The sequence below is a fragment of the Ictidomys tridecemlineatus genome, chromosome 13 (genome assembly GCF_052094955.1).
Source record: "Ictidomys tridecemlineatus isolate mIctTri1 chromosome 13, mIctTri1.hap1, whole genome shotgun sequence".
Classification (NCBI taxonomy): domain Eukaryota; kingdom Metazoa; phylum Chordata; class Mammalia; order Rodentia; family Sciuridae; genus Ictidomys; species Ictidomys tridecemlineatus.
Window position 1 is genome coordinate 19,223,303 of NC_135489.1, and position 15,436 is coordinate 19,238,738.

Consider the following 15,436-nt stretch of genomic DNA (forward strand, 5'->3'; position numbering starts at 1 on the left):
TGATAAGCCTGGGAGACTTGCTCTCTATAACTTAGTGTTGTTTTCTTTGTTTTGCATTTGAGCAACTTAAATAATGATTACACAGCTAACAAAGAAACCAGCTTCCTTTAGGATCTAGACACTTCTGTTCTCACTATTATACCAGTTAGAGCGACTTTCCTAATCACTGAGGCAAAAAATAAAAAATATATATATATAAAGACAATTAGCTCTGGATTCTTCTCTTGTAAGAACCATTCTGAGTGGGATACAGAGGGAGAAATTTTTCAAGATTAATACCTTAATATGATTTAAATAAAAAATAAAACATTAGCCTTAAATGATATCACAGATGACCACAAATGCTTGAGAGTGTTTATAGAATGCTTATGAAACATAAAGAGCAAGCTGCTCTGCTAAGCTTGAATCAGTGGTCCTCCTCAGTGATCCCAACTGAGTACCATCCTTTGTGGAAATTCAAAAAATTAGATTTATTGGAAACAGCAACAAATATGAATTGGCTCTAAGATAATTATATAGGTTCACATTGATTTTTAGATTTTAGCTGTCATTTGATCAAGGCCTGTCAAATTGATGCTTCCACGTTGAGATCCTAGATCCAAAGTATAACCATTGACTGAATCTGTCTTTTGTATGCACAAATATAAGTATGGCAAATCAAAACCTGGATGTAAAAGGATTCTTCTTCCTACCTGGGGAAAGAATGTCGTATAGAAAGAGCGAACAAGGCGTGGTTGAAGGAATGGGGTAGACCAGCCTGCCTGTAAGAGAGTGGACCCCAGTCTCAGAGGAAAGCTGGGATGGTGTGGCAACAGTTGAGTGTATGGGACGGGCTTGCACCAGTAGCACAGCTGGAACTCTGGGCCAGCGGGAGAGATTCACCAAGAGGCCAGTTTGTGGTCAAACATGGAATGAGCTCAGGGTCTCAATGCATAGAACAGCCACACAGGGGCTGACCTACCCCGATCAGCAAGTGTGTATTGCAACACAGGCACCCAGTGCCATAGAGCGGACTCCCAGCCTCTCAGCTGAAGTGCTTATATTCCCTGGTGTGGACAGTGTCCTTTACTGTTCTCACTGTTTTTCAATCTGAACAATTAGTACAATTTATGTGATCCTCCTGATGCCCGCCCCCAGCAAATTATTGTCTTTTGTATTATGTAGGAGTGTGTATATTCATGTACATAGTACATCCATATATTCACACACACACACATACACACACACACACACACACACATACACATACACATATAAAATTCTTGATACTTGGCTGCCTTTAAATAATGTGCATGTGCTTCAGTCCTGTGAGTTTGTTGTTGCTTCACATTGTTACTATTTATGCATTCTTTGGAAAAACTCTTATAAAACATTTTGGTACCAAAGAGTGAAAATTCTGCTTTGTGATCTTATTATATATATTTTTTGAATTAGAAAAAGTAACCCTTGATTCAGAGCTGAATAAATTCATACATAAATATTTTTTTAGTGTTAGACCCACTGGCTGGCATAAATGCTCCCTTAACAATAGGCTAAGAAAAAAAAAAACTACATAAAAACACAAACGCAATGTGAGCTATTTATGTTTCTCTTGGTGTACAAATGCTTAATGGTTTTGCTTTAAGGCATCTGCTATAAAGTCAGCAACTGCTGTCCCAGTGCCACAAGTTCAATGTCTCTGGACCCCATAGTAGGTAGTAGTAGTTAATAAAAAAAAAAAAAAAAAAAAAGCAGTATTTTTTTTTCTCTCCAAATCAAGTAATCATGCTGTACTCTATAATTTTATTCTTGGAAACACAAAGAGTGTTTACAATATGGTGTCTTTCTAGGATCAGAGTAGTGGAGGGAAAAAATGGAAAAATGTCCAAACATCCTCACATGGCAATCATGGCTTTACTGGTGTGTTTAATAAAACCTTTATTGGTACATTTTCCGGTATGGTGGCATTGGCACAAATGGTCCCCCTTTGGATTTGGAACTCAGCAGCTGATGAAATACAGTAAACATTAATTTGGAATGGACTGCCAGTGTTGGAAAGCCAGGTGACATTTTATTATATTTGTACCGAGCAGGGGCTATGTCCCATACTGCTGTAGCTTCCGCTGTCAGAGGCTTAGCTGGCATTATGGAAAAAAAAAAAAAATGGCAGGCCTGAGAATCTTATCCCCTGAAATGAAAGTCGAATGCCAAATTGAAATTCCTGTAGGATTTCCGATAGCAATGGGGGAATTGAGAAGCCCACAATTAAGCATATGGGCATTAAGATAATTGTCAGATCTGTTGGCGGACATGATAGAAGACAGATGGGTACGAATCCGTGCGCTCCACTGCAGCACCCTGGGAGACAATTTGACGTTTTACCTGCCTGAGCTACTCTGCCATATTTGTCACTGGATGTAAGGCACGGCATCTCACTGAGCGTTAAGTGTTTTTGCAGGGAACTCTAGGTGCATGTGCAGTCCTCCAGCGCCCTCTAGCGAAACGCGTGTGGGAGGATTGTTTTCCAGAGGCCAGCCTTCCTGCTTCAGGTCCTGGCTGCCCCTGGAAACAGCTGTGGTGCCTCCCATTCCCACTGATCACAATGGCTCCTCTCCTGCTTTCAGGTGGGGGCCCATCGTGAAGATGGCGTGGCCCTGAGAGGCAGCCATTCTCTTCTGCCAAATCAGGTTCCGGTTCCACAGCTTCCTGTCCAGTCTGCAACTTCCCCTGACTTGAACCCACCCCAGGACCCTTACAGAGGTAAGTGTGCCTGGGAAGGGCACTTCTGATTTCCTGTAAACAAGACTCGCAGTGTTGTTTGCCCCCTGTCCTTGGTAGGCATCCCTCAGGAAGCATTGGCAGAAAACCAAGAATCAAATTTGGTACAAAAATGGTAAGTACATGAGAAAGGAGTGAGAACCTAGCCTGCTAATCGTGTTTCTTCAGTAACTGTTCTCTTCCAACATCCTCTGAAAATCCTGGTCCCATTTCAGTAGGGAAGGAGACAGCAGACTGATGAGAGGAAATTATATTTTAGCTATTTCCACATTTTACCCATTCAGGTCCTCTAATGTGGTTAGTTTGGGCCTGAAAATGATGTTTTCAAATGAAGAGGATGGAAGGAAATTGTTTTAGTTGTTTGAGATGGAAGGAAATGTAGGTACGTTTTTAAAATGGAACATGGTTGTGGTTTTCGCTCTTGAGTCATCCAGCCATGTCATGGTGCCTCCTGTGCCTGCCTTTTCATGCCCCCAGGAAGTGGTGCTACAAGGTCTGGGTCTAGGTTCTCTGTGCCACTCACTGGCCAGCTGACTATCTATCGGTCATTTCAAGAACATCTTCTCATTCCCTGCACATTTAAAATAAACACAATAACACTGCCTCTGGAATCCATATAATGTCTTTCAGCTGTTAACTTTTATACTCATCTGAGCGATGATTATATATATATATGGGTATGGCTATTCCGTTTTATCTGAGCAGTAATAATCTGGCAGAGCTCTTGGTTTTGCTCTCTTTGCCCTAGATCTGTACTTCTCCAACTGTAACGTGAAAAGCGTGAACCAGGGATCACATTCAAAGGCTGATTCTGATTTATTAATTTTGGAATTTGGCATTTCTAGTGGCTCCCAGGTGATAAGGATGGTCCTGGACCATGAACCAAATTTTGAGAAATAGGGTTCTAGAATACACAGACTGCAAGTGGAAGGAAATACTTAATAGACATTCATCGACTAAGAAGTAAAATTACATTAAAGTCACATTTTAAAACATAGTGTGATGTTGGAAAGTTTAGCGATGATAAAGCTAGAATATTCTTCAGTGAGCAGAGAACTGCCTTCCATATGTACCATTTTTAATGCTGATTACTCCTTGAGGATAAGAGAAGCCTAATTTCAGAATATCATTAGGGTATCTATTGAAGTCTTGACTGCATATATTTAGCGTACTCCCTGGGAATTATATTTTAAGGACATTTTTCTATTAAATCATTGCATATGGAAAGAAACTCAATATAATAGCTGATATTTACTTGGGTTTCTTAATCAGAACATTGAGGTGTGTGATTTTCATGATTATGATTTTCATTGCAATTAAGTTGATGTTTTGTAGACAGTGAAATTACCATCTACTCCAAAAGATTGCAAAATAGAATTTAACCTCAGAGCCCAATGCAGGGAAAACTTATTTCCGCAGGTGCATTTCTGAAACTTCCACCAGAGAGCAGGGAAAGAGTGACAGAAGGATCACAGTTCAGCAGTGCGAATCGTCTGGCTGGCAGCCTCGAGGTCCTGGGGGGTGAGCGTTTGTGCACCGAGGTTTTAGCAAACGTGTCACCTGGTCTCTTTTTTTTTCCCCTATAGGCATGCCACCAGGACTTCAGGGGCAGAGTGTCTCCTCCGGCAGCTCTGAGATCAAATCTGACGATGAGGGTGATGAGAACCTGCAAGACACAAAGTCTTCTGAGGACAAGAAATTAGACGACGACAAGAAGGATATCAAATCAATTACTAGGTCAAGATCTAGGTAACAGTATATCATACTGTCGCTTCATTTAATTCCTTTATTGGACTTTGATGAAGTGAACAGAACAGGAAGAAACTACTGAGTTTTTTCCTGGCAGGTAAATTTACACATCAAAAGAAAATTGAAGGCCTCTTCTAGAAGTACTAAACGTATCATTTAAGATACCTGTACTCTAGTGAAGCCTAAAATGTTTTTGCATTTATGAATTTGGACCCAATGCTGATTACACACAGTGCAAAAAAATGAAAAAAAAAAAAAGAAAAAGAAAAAAAATTAGAATGGATGCAAGTGCAAATGGTTCATTTTTAAAACGATATTCTACAAATTTGGTCAGAAATGTTCTTTCTAAAAAGTGATCATAGGGCATGTTAAAAAGTCAAATAATGGGTGTGTGCAACTGTAACTGTTTTCTTAAAATAATGATTTCCCAGCTTTATCCTAAACATGTTAATGTATAGAAGAGTAATTCCTCGATTGCTAATCTTTTCCCTCCCAGACTTTACAGAAAACAACTGCACAAGAATAGCTTCCAGTTGGTCTTAAGTATCTGATATCTTTCAGCTAGATCTGTCTCTTTGAACTTTAGTAATCAGATGGTTTTTTGAATGCCATGGACACCCATGTGCTTTGCCTTAATTCCTTTGGGCGGTTTTTATTTGAGAATTAAGCCAATTGTACTGTGCCTGCAGCTTCCCTTTTAAAGGCTGTGGTGTTCAAGGTTAGAGCTAGTGTTCTTAATGAATTAAGAAGATGCTTCCTTTTTACATCGGCTTTATAATTACTGGGGCAAATTACATTACATGTCCTGCTGCAAGTTACAAACATGCTCAGTGCTTCTAGCTAACCCCTTTCTACCATCGCTACGGTTTCCTGATTCTTGGCCACATGGGAAGATAGCTCAGGGTGGGAATTTCACATCCTTCTCAGTCTCTCTGTTAGTCTGGTCAGTTCTTGGTACTATAACTTACACATATTAACGGATTCTTTGAAGTTTCAGAACAACATTTTAACTTGCTATTGAGAACCTTCTTGTTTTCAAAGGTCACTCTGATGACATTTACTTAGGTATGCCTCCAAGACTGTGTTGTGAAGCAATGCTTTTCAAATCTAGGCAAATCATTTGCATAACTAATTTATTTATAAGTGAATAACCAATTCTAATCAGCTATTAGCCTGAAAAATCTTTGGAAGACAATTTCCTATTTTCAAGTCCCTTCTGTGTAAGGTATGACACATGTTTGATATATAAAAATATTACCCAAATTTTTAGCTTCAGGGCAGGCCCAGCAGAGATTTCCTTTGGGCTTATTACAGCCTGTTTGCTTAGCAGGGTGCAAGAGCGAATTAATAGTAAACTGATTTTCTTTGGCACCAGCAGGGATCATGGGTAAGAGGAGAGGGGGGGATAAGCAGAGAACTGCGGAAGATTAGGAAGTGGATAAAGAAGCCCTTTTCTGGTTGGTTCCATTGAGCTGTGTGTCAGCCAGCACACACCTGTGGCTGGTGTTGCCATATGGAAAGGAGTTTCAGCTGTGGGAGGGCAGTATGGTCTGAGCCTCTTTCTTTAACGTCTTCATCTTTCCTCACTAACTTTTTCTTCTGTGTGTAAGTGTTCTTGGCTTCTATACATCATTACGCACTGTATGTCCTTGGATCCTAAGAATACCACTTTTAATTTTTGATTGATTCTTGCTTCTCCAGTGTACTTGGTCCTTTTTGCAATTTGGAAGTTACCCAAGGATTTTCCAAAAATGGAAGATCAGAGCCATACTTTTTAAGCCAGCATTCATTAAATGTAGGTCAAATTGACTCAATAACTATGCACAAGTCTCAGTTCTGAAAAGCTTTGTGCAGTGAACATTTCCGACATGGAATTTCAAGGTAGCTGCCAATCTCCGGTCCATTAGCTGAATGCCGGAACCTCTAGGCTAATGGCTGGATAGGTGGTCACCTCCATAGTATTTCTTACAACGGGGAGTCATTGCTTTTTAGTGGCATTTACTCCATTTTTGATGTCTTTCCTACCCCCCCAAAAAAGTTCTTGCTCATGGTCATTCACAGTGGTCATCCAGAGTTCTTTGTTTTGTTCTTGAGACAGGACGTCTCCCACACCTGCCTTTGAAAGTCCTTTGAAATGTTGGAAACTCTCCTGCCATGAAAGCTTCCTCAGATGCTCTGCCTTCCAGATGACTCATCGTCCTCTTTGCCTTCTGCTAAATGTCTCATTGGTCACTAAGATACCCAGAAACGGTCAGAACTGATCTTATCTGTGCAGTCCACACTAGGCCCAGCCATACCTTCATTATGAATCATCAGGGTATTTTGGTTCTTAGCGAGATTCCTGTTTGCCTTCATTTTTGACTCACCATGAGGTCATGTCAATTTATAAGGGGTAGATGTTTGGATTTTGTATTGTTTTACATAGCTGATGTCAATTCAGATTTCCCCAACTTATTTTGGGGAATCACAATCATCCATAATATTAAAGACCATGGAAGTCATGTTTTGTTCTGGTTTTTTATTTTTTTTTTCTTTTCAACTTTTCATTTACTGTGTGGAGAAAATGAGAGACACAGGTAGGGCTCATGGATTGTCCAGGCCTTCAGAGCTGGGAATGGCGACCTCTGGGCATGGTCCCACTGTCTTGACTCTTATTGCTGTGATGTCTTCAACGGAGGACTTTCTTCTTGGTCCTATTAACTTGCTAGTCTTATATTTTCTTTGACCTATTAAAAATCTCTTTTTCAGTCCCATATTTCCTTAGGTTTCAGATGTCACAGTGTGAAAGTTCTTCAAAAAAAAGATGGCACGTGAGCAATTTTTTCTGCAGTGTGGTCACAGAGAACAGGCTAAGCATAGTGGGTAGAGGCCTGCTTGGCAGAGTGTGACTTACCCACAAAAGCTTCATTTCCCCACATCATGCTCTCCTGTTTGATTGGGGTTCCAGGTGTGGGTAAATATCTTAAATATGGACCCATGCCAAGGTCAAGTGGATGTAAAACTGACAAGGACGCAGATGGAGATGGGGAGGTTTCCTGACAACTCTGGAAGAAAACAAAGTAATCTAGACACCTTCCTTTCCCCCACACCGTTAGAAAATGTCGCCTCCTTTTTTGACCCACAGCAATAATGACGATGAGGACCTGACTCCAGAGCAGAAGGCAGAACGTGAGAAGGAGCGGAGAATGGCCAACAACGCCCGGGAGCGCCTGCGGGTCCGAGACATCAACGAGGCTTTCAAGGAGCTCGGCCGCATGGTGCAGCTCCACCTCAAGAGTGACAAGCCTCAGACCAAGCTCCTGATCCTCCACCAGGCCGTGGCTGTCATCCTCAGCCTGGAGCAGCAAGTCCGAGGTCAGTGCAGGCAGCAGTGCGGTGAGATGGACTTGAGCCACAGCGCTAGACTTTTAAGAACCTTCAGAGGAACTGCCCAGTGCAGGCTAAGACCTCTGGGCAGCAATTGCTTACTCAGATTGTGGAGTTACAGAGCTCTCTCATAACCTTCCATTTGTACTGTCAGTAATTGGAGCTTAGTTGACTTTATTTATTTATCTATTTGGGGGTGGGGGGCAAGGTACCAGGGATTGAACTCAGGGACACTCGACCACTGAGCCACACCCCCAGCCCTATTTTGTATATTACTTAGAGACAAGGTCTCATTGAGTTGCTTAGCACCTTGCTTTTGCTGAGGCAGGGTTTGAACTCAAGATCCTCCTATCTCAGCCTCCCGAGCTGCTGGGATTACAGGTGTGCGTCACCGCACCTGGCTAGTTAACGGTCTTATCCAGCTCCTTTCCTCCTATAACTTTGCTGTACAAATCCTCCATATAATTCAGGTTTTACTAGTGAACAACCAAAGGAATCACTGTATGCCTATTTCCTAACTGCTTCTTTCCTTCTGTCACATAAAAACTGAACCAAAGGGTCAAACACACAGAGGATGTATCACTGCCCTCCTTGAGAAGCCTTGACGTTGACTCAATGGCCTGTGCTCTCATTCTCCACAGAAAGGAATCTGAATCCGAAAGCAGCATGTCTGAAAAGAAGGGAGGAAGAGAAGGTGTCCTCGGAGCCTCCCCCACTCTCCTTGGCTGGCCCGCACCCCGGAATGGGAGATGCATCCAATCACCTGGGACAGATGTGAAAGGGCAAGTTCATTTTCAAATATTTCTGCAGTATTCACTCATAACTCTTGCACAAATTTTTACCCAAATTTATCCAAACTCTTAGCCAAATTTACCCCAAGTCAACTTTTCCCATATTTTTCTTTCTTGGTAAATGAGGGTTTTTTTGGTTGTTGTTTTCTTATATATTTTTTTAATCACTTTCTCTTTAATAAGTGCATTAATGAACTCTCCTCTCTTTTTCCTTTCTCAGGTCCAAGTTGCCACATTGCTTCATTAAAACAAGAGACCACTTCCTTAACAGCTGTATTATCTTAAACCCACATAAACACTTCTCCTTAACCCCCTTTTTTGTAATATAAGACAAGTCTGAGTAGTTACGAATCACAGACGCAAGAGGTTTCAGCATTCCCAATTATCAGAAAACAGAAAAACAAACAAAAAAAAAAAAAAAAGAAAGAAAAAAGTGCAACTTGAGGGACGACTTCTTTAACATATCATTCAGAATGTGCAAAGCAGTATGTACAGGCTGAGACGCAGCCCAGAGACTGAATGGCAATCTTTCCACACTGTGGAACAATGCATTTGTGCCTAAACTTCTTTTGGAAAAAAAAAAAATATAATTAATTTGTAAGTCTGAAAAAAATATTTAATTTAAAAAAAATTGTAAACTTGCAATAATGAAAAAGTGTACTTCTGAAGAAAAACTACATGAACGTTTTTGTTGGTATTCAAGTCAGCTAGTGTTTATTATTACTGGATATTGAATAGGGGGAGCTCGGCTGCCCTAGTCACAAAACCAGCAAACGTCCTGATGACAAGAAGTGATGACATTAGCCATTCCTTAGGGTAGGAGGAACAGATGGATCTTATAGACCTATGACAAATATATATATAAATATATATATAAATATATATTAAAAATTTAGTGACTATGGTAAGCTTTTGTTCATTTGTTTCAGACTTTTTTTTCTCCTGTAAAAAAATAGTACTGATTAACTTTTTTAAAAGAAAGATTTTACTGTAAATATGGATTTTTTTGGGGGGGGCGGGGGGGTCTTATTTCTGTCCCTTTCCCCAGTTTGTTACCATAACCTGTAGTGCCAACTCTGCTTCTGGAGGGGCAGTGCAGGAGGAAAGGCTGACCCTGATGTTGCTTCTCATTCATAAATAAGTAAGAAAGTCGTTTCTCCAGTCTTTTGGGAACACAGGACTTAAAAGTCACATCATGTGTAGATATTACAAGCAGCATTACCAAGACATGGCAAAACTGTTGTCTTGACTTGTAATGTTGCATTTGTGACCCTATTCTGGGATTTTCAGAGGTACAAGGTTAGAATGCTACAATGTTACCACTGTGCCTTCCAATGTTTATATCATCGGAAACATAACATAATCAAAGTGGCTGTGATTTAACAAAACGATTAAAGTGTTACCTACCTGTGTAGCCGGAGTAGTGTGCAGTGAGGCGTTTCTGAATACATGGTCAGATTTTTGGAAAAAAAAAAAAAACACACAAAAAAACAAAAACAAAAAAAAAATGAAGTTCAAAAACCGTCAAATGAGAAAATTGCAAGTAGTGTGACAGAGCTGATTGATTTTGTTGCTTTCTTGATTTTTTTTCAAAATGGGTTTACTAAAATGTAGATGACTTAACTAACCTGCCTCCTCCTTCGTCTGAAAAATGCCAATATTCAGTCATCCTGCAGCATTATAATAAGCCTTATAAGTCCTAAAGCATTAAGTTGCACTTTTTTGAGGAGGGGTAGTGCAGTATTTCTCTGGCCAGTATGAATGAAGTTTATACTTAACCATATTTGATAGAAACGTAGACCAAGCTATGGCACAGCAACTCATCAGATAGCTAGCTTTGACGTCTGGGCACAATTGAACCAATTTCCATCGTAAATCTTTCTAATGATTGACTTTGGTGTATAGTGCAGTAAACAAATAGTGCTCCTAGTTAAGTATTTGTCAGCATCCTTTCGTGTCTAACTCGTTTCTATTTTTACAGCCACACAATCTTGGCATGTATTAAGAAAAAAAAAAAACAATCCCTGTTCAAGTAGTTTTTCCACCTATCAGCACTGAGTAAATGCCATAAATCCATCGAAATGGTCTAAATGTTCCATCTGTTCTCCTGTTTTGCCAGTTATATAGTAATGAAATACATTTGTAAATTTTATGCAACAAATGGCAAACGTATCCTTATTTTGAAATTGTGTATGTAAAAGTTATATTTTTACATGTAGACTCTTGTTATTATGTGTTTTAATACATTGTATCAGTTTTTGTTTTTCTAAACTGTGTGGTTTTAAAAAAAAAGTCTCATTTAAATGATATAGTGAGCTACAAGAATCTGAATTTTATGTTCATTTCTGAAAATGTAAGAACAAATAAGATAGTTACCACGTGGTCATCTTTATAAACCCATAAACATTTTGATTAGCTGTGTGTGTGTGTTGAAAACTGTAAATATGTTCAGTAGCGATAAAACTAAAATACTTTGATTTGTTGATAAGTTCCTACAATGTGGAGGTGGATTAAAACCTTAGGAGAATAGCAGAAATCAGACTTCATGAAAAGTTTTTCTGGGGCTTTCCTGAGAATCGTTCTAACAAAGGAGCTCAAAAAAGGGTATGGAAGACAATAATGTATACTCTCCCCTCCTCCTGGAATAATGAAAACCATGTGAACTTGTTCCCTCAGTATGTTAAAGATTTCCTTTTAGTGGTCCATTCTGCACTCATTTTGTATAGTCTCAAGGCGGGTATCCCTAGGAACAATATTATATAGGAAGCAGGTATACTCTGATCACATTCAGGATAAGTGTACAGAAGGGAATATGGTGTTTACTCTTTAGGGAACTGGAAGCTCCCTGCATTGATGTACATGTTCAGAGGGCACTTTTGATACATGTTATCAGAAAGGTGCTTCATAGAGCTGAATTAAAGTTTTTCAGATCTGTAAACAAAGCAAAACATTAAATTGTAGTCATTTGGTTATTTTTTAAATTGGTGCTTTATATTTTGTTCTCAATCAAACCGAGGAAAAGCTGCAATTTCTTGTTCACCAGCTTTGATGTATTCATTACTCCGTAATGTAATACCTCTATTGTGGAATTCCCTTTGGGCAGAAGTGAAAAACTTCCTAACGGCCACCAGAAGCTGCTCGCTGCTCTTTGCTTGGTGGAGAAACATGATCTGCACCTCTCCATAGTAATTGGGTGGTATCCCCTGTTTTAAAAAAGAAAGAAAAAGAAGAAGAAGAAGAAGAAAGGGAACGTGGCCTTTTTAGTGTGTTTTTATTTTTGGTTTTTTGGGTTTTGTTTTTTTCATTGTTTTGTAATTTTCAAACCCAGGTAAGATATTGGTATCCTGCACTGGATTTTTGAATAAAATTTAGCAGAAGACAGTTAGGATTAAAGAATATACAAAAAACAATGTCTAAAAGGTCCATACTGCACCAGGCATGCATATATATTTTATATATATGAATGATGCTTAGACTGGGGATCGGTTTAAGAAACTTGGACTTTGAAAGCAACTTGGAACAGTTGATCCACCTCCACATTCGAGTGATTTATAATATGCAGAATAGGGATCTGTTCATCTAGAAATCCTTACCATTTGTCTTCGTGTAGCTGCAAGGAACACTAATGTGTATACAACAGTCCACCAGTGGTGCAACTGGTTCTCATTCAGTCTTCCGATTCCTTTAATTTTGTTGTTGTTTTTTGATTTGATTTTTTTTCCTATCTCTTGAATTTTTTTTTTATTCGTGATCTTTATTTTGATGAGGGGTTGGGGAGCGGGGAGGGAATCGAATCGAGACTTGGGGTTATGAGGATTTTCGTCTTTGCATCCAACAGGCAAATATGATGTGTCCAAAAGTGAACTTGAGTCAGGAATGAAACAATTTCAGCATAAACAAGCACAAAAATTTAGTCTGCTGGCTGACTGGAAGCAAAAGAGTCAAGATGGAATTTGATGAATTCCAACACAATGGGGCACCAGGGCCTTTAGGCCTCTTTATTTTGCTTTGGTTTTATTTGTTTTCTTTAGAGACATGCTCCTTCTCACGGGACTTGAAGTGGACTCATCTTTGTGCAGTGCTGGTTTTTGCCATACTCATTTCAAGTATTATAGACATATGTAATGGTGAAAATATATGAACTGTGGCCTTTTTCATTCTTGTTACTTGTGATGCAATTAAGTGAAGATAAGAAAAAAAAAAAGCAGAGATTTACCATGTATCAGTGCCTGGCTTTTTGTTATAAAGCTTTGTTTGTCTAGTGCTCTTTTTGCTATAAAATAGACTGTAGTACACCCTAGTAGGAAAAAAAAACTAAATTTAAAAATAAAAAATATATTTGGCTTATTTTTCGCAGGAGCAATCCTTTTATACCATGAATATTACAAAAAAAAAAATTTGTCAGATTCTGAATATTTCTTCTTTGTAGATTTTTGGAATCATTATGAGTAAAAGTTTGTTACTTTATTTTACTATTTAAAAGATGTTATTTTACCATGTGTTACCAAGATGAAACTGTATGGTAGCTTTTTTTCGTTTTTTAATTTTTTTAATTTTTTTTTGTTTTTTGTTTTTGTTTTTGTTTCTGTTTTTGTTTTAGTTGTAGGTCGCAGTGGGGAAATTTTTTTGCGACTGTACACATAGCTGCAGCATTAAAAACTAAAAAAAAATTATTAAAAAAAGAAAAAAAGGGAAAACGTTTAAAAAAAAAAAAGATAAAACAGTTACACCTTGTTTTCAATGTGTGGCTGAGTGCCTCGATTTTTTCATGTTTTTGGTGTATTTCTGATTTGTAGAAGTGTCCAAACAGGTTGTGTGCTGGAGTTCCTTCAAGACAAAAACAACCCAGCTTGGTCTAGGCCATTACCTGTTTTCCCATCTGTAGTTATTCGATGAAGTCATGTACATGACCGTTCTGTAGCAATAAATGTGCCATTTTTATAAACTGTTTCTGACACTTGCTTCATTTCATTTTGCATTGTCCTATGATGCTGTCCTGTAAGACTGCATCTTGATTTCATTTTCCACGTGTTGGAGGTATTGACAGCTTAACAAACAAAACATGCAAAAAAAAAAAAATCACAAAAACAAATTGAAAAGCAAAGTACATGGTTGATCAAGGATGAGATGCCCTTAATGAAATGGAACGGGATGCATGCAAAACAAAAAGAAAAGTGTCTAGAGGATTCACTAATTGAAGGAGTGTAATTCATGTGTGTGTAACACTGAAACTATGCATTTGAAGAGCTCTGAACTGTGCCACTGTTTGGGGTTGTGCTGTAGGTTGCTAACTCGTGTCAGCCTTAACCTTTCGGATCACTTGGTCGGCTGTTTGGCAGAGCATTCTCGGCTAGATCTTTTCAGTCAAAAAAAAAAAATCTAAGAAGATTTATTTTGTATCACTTTGTTAAAAGCTGAATGTTGTTAACCACAATTAATATTCCACTGTATTTATACTCTCTCAAACTCTTCCCTCCCTACCAACTTCTGGTTGACTGTTGACTATTAATCCAGATGTAAACAACCAGATTTTTTTTTTCCTAACTTGTACAAACTGACGTGTGTCACCTATGATGGGAGGGGAAATGTACAGATTAAAATTATCCAGTGTTATGTACTGTAAGTTAATATTTTTGTAGAATGGACATCAAATCTACTTTACAAAATTTGGAGGCTGTTTCAACATTGCACTGTAGAGATGTAAAGTAATGTACACAATGTAAAGGAATCCATGGTAGATGAGCCCTTCCTAAAGGAATGTTCTCACCATGTGCGTGGAATTGGAAAATGTCTCCGATATTGCTCTTGTATTCTTTTGAATGGGATTTAGTGACTAGCTTACCTGAAGGAAAATGTTATCATGTCATTTGGTTCACTTGTGAAGTGCCCTCCATAGCCAAATGTTGAGATTTTTTTTCTTTTTCTTTTTCTTTTTTTCTCCATTTTGGTTGGATTGTTTGCAGATATTTAAATTTTAAGAAATTTCCAAAGATTTTGGTTGATAACTTTTTTTCCCTTCTAAATGATTTGAGATGTTCTTATGTTCTTACTGTGTGTTTTAAATATATATAAAAGAGCCACAAGCATTTAGTCTTTTAGTATTATATTTGACCATATTCCTACAACTACAGAGGGGGAAATGAGCCCGGACACCTCTTCAGTGTCTCTGATAAAGTCTATTGGTATATTTTCCTTAAAATGGCCATCTGAGAAGGTACTCTGAACTTAGACTTAAATTGCTGGAGAAATTGAATTAGGCAGAAGCTAAGGTTCCACTAACATTAGAAATGAAGATGGAAAAAGAGGTAGGGAATTGTTTTGACTCTTGTAATTAATTCGTATAAAACAAAGTGAAATTTCTATTCTAGGCTTCAATCGTAGGCCACCTTTCTCTTGACTAACAGCCCAAGAAATGTCATGCATAATCCTCTCTAAGGGAGAACTAGGAAGCATTAGGAACTGGTGCACTCCTTATATGCAAATCACCCCCAGGATCATACATTTAAATTGCACTGTGAACCCTTTTGCTCTGCCAGCCAATAGGTATTATTCAACAAGCATGTTGCTGATCCAAACTAATTACTAGTGTACATTTTCACTGGTCGCAACTTAGAAACAGGGCCAGTTGTGAAAGGATGAGGAGGTTGAGAAGAGCCAAAGTCACCTTGGTCTTCCTGAGAAATCATTTAAACTAAGAATATTTGGGGAACAAATGGGCCCCAAGTGAAAAAATCTACAAGTCTTCAGTAAAGAAAGACCCATGTCCCTAGTTC

The 15,436-nt window shown here is 38.6% G+C and overlaps 1 protein-coding gene across 30 annotated transcripts in view; it reads left to right on the top strand.

Moving 5' to 3' along the window:
* Positions 1-13,608, top strand: part of Tcf4 (transcription factor 4) — a 346,209-nt gene extending 332,601 nt beyond the window's left edge. For 22 of the 30 annotated variants that reach the window (XM_078029972.1, XM_078029983.1, XM_078029971.1 and 19 more), the window contains 5 exons: positions 2,604-2,739; positions 4,344-4,506; positions 7,631-7,860; positions 8,514-8,654; positions 8,884-13,608. In XM_078029972.1, coding sequence (XP_077886098.1) covers positions 2,604-2,739; positions 4,344-4,506; positions 7,631-7,860; positions 8,514-8,650 — 666 coding nt within the window. In that variant the 3' untranslated portion in view covers positions 8,651-8,654; positions 8,884-13,608. The remainder of the gene's footprint in view (positions 1-2,603; positions 2,740-4,343; positions 4,507-7,630; positions 7,861-8,513; positions 8,655-8,883) is intronic. The other 8 variants (XM_078029979.1, XM_078029981.1, XM_078029980.1 and 5 more) reach the window with 1 other exon arrangement.
* Positions 13,609-15,436: the final 1,828 nt, after the last annotated feature.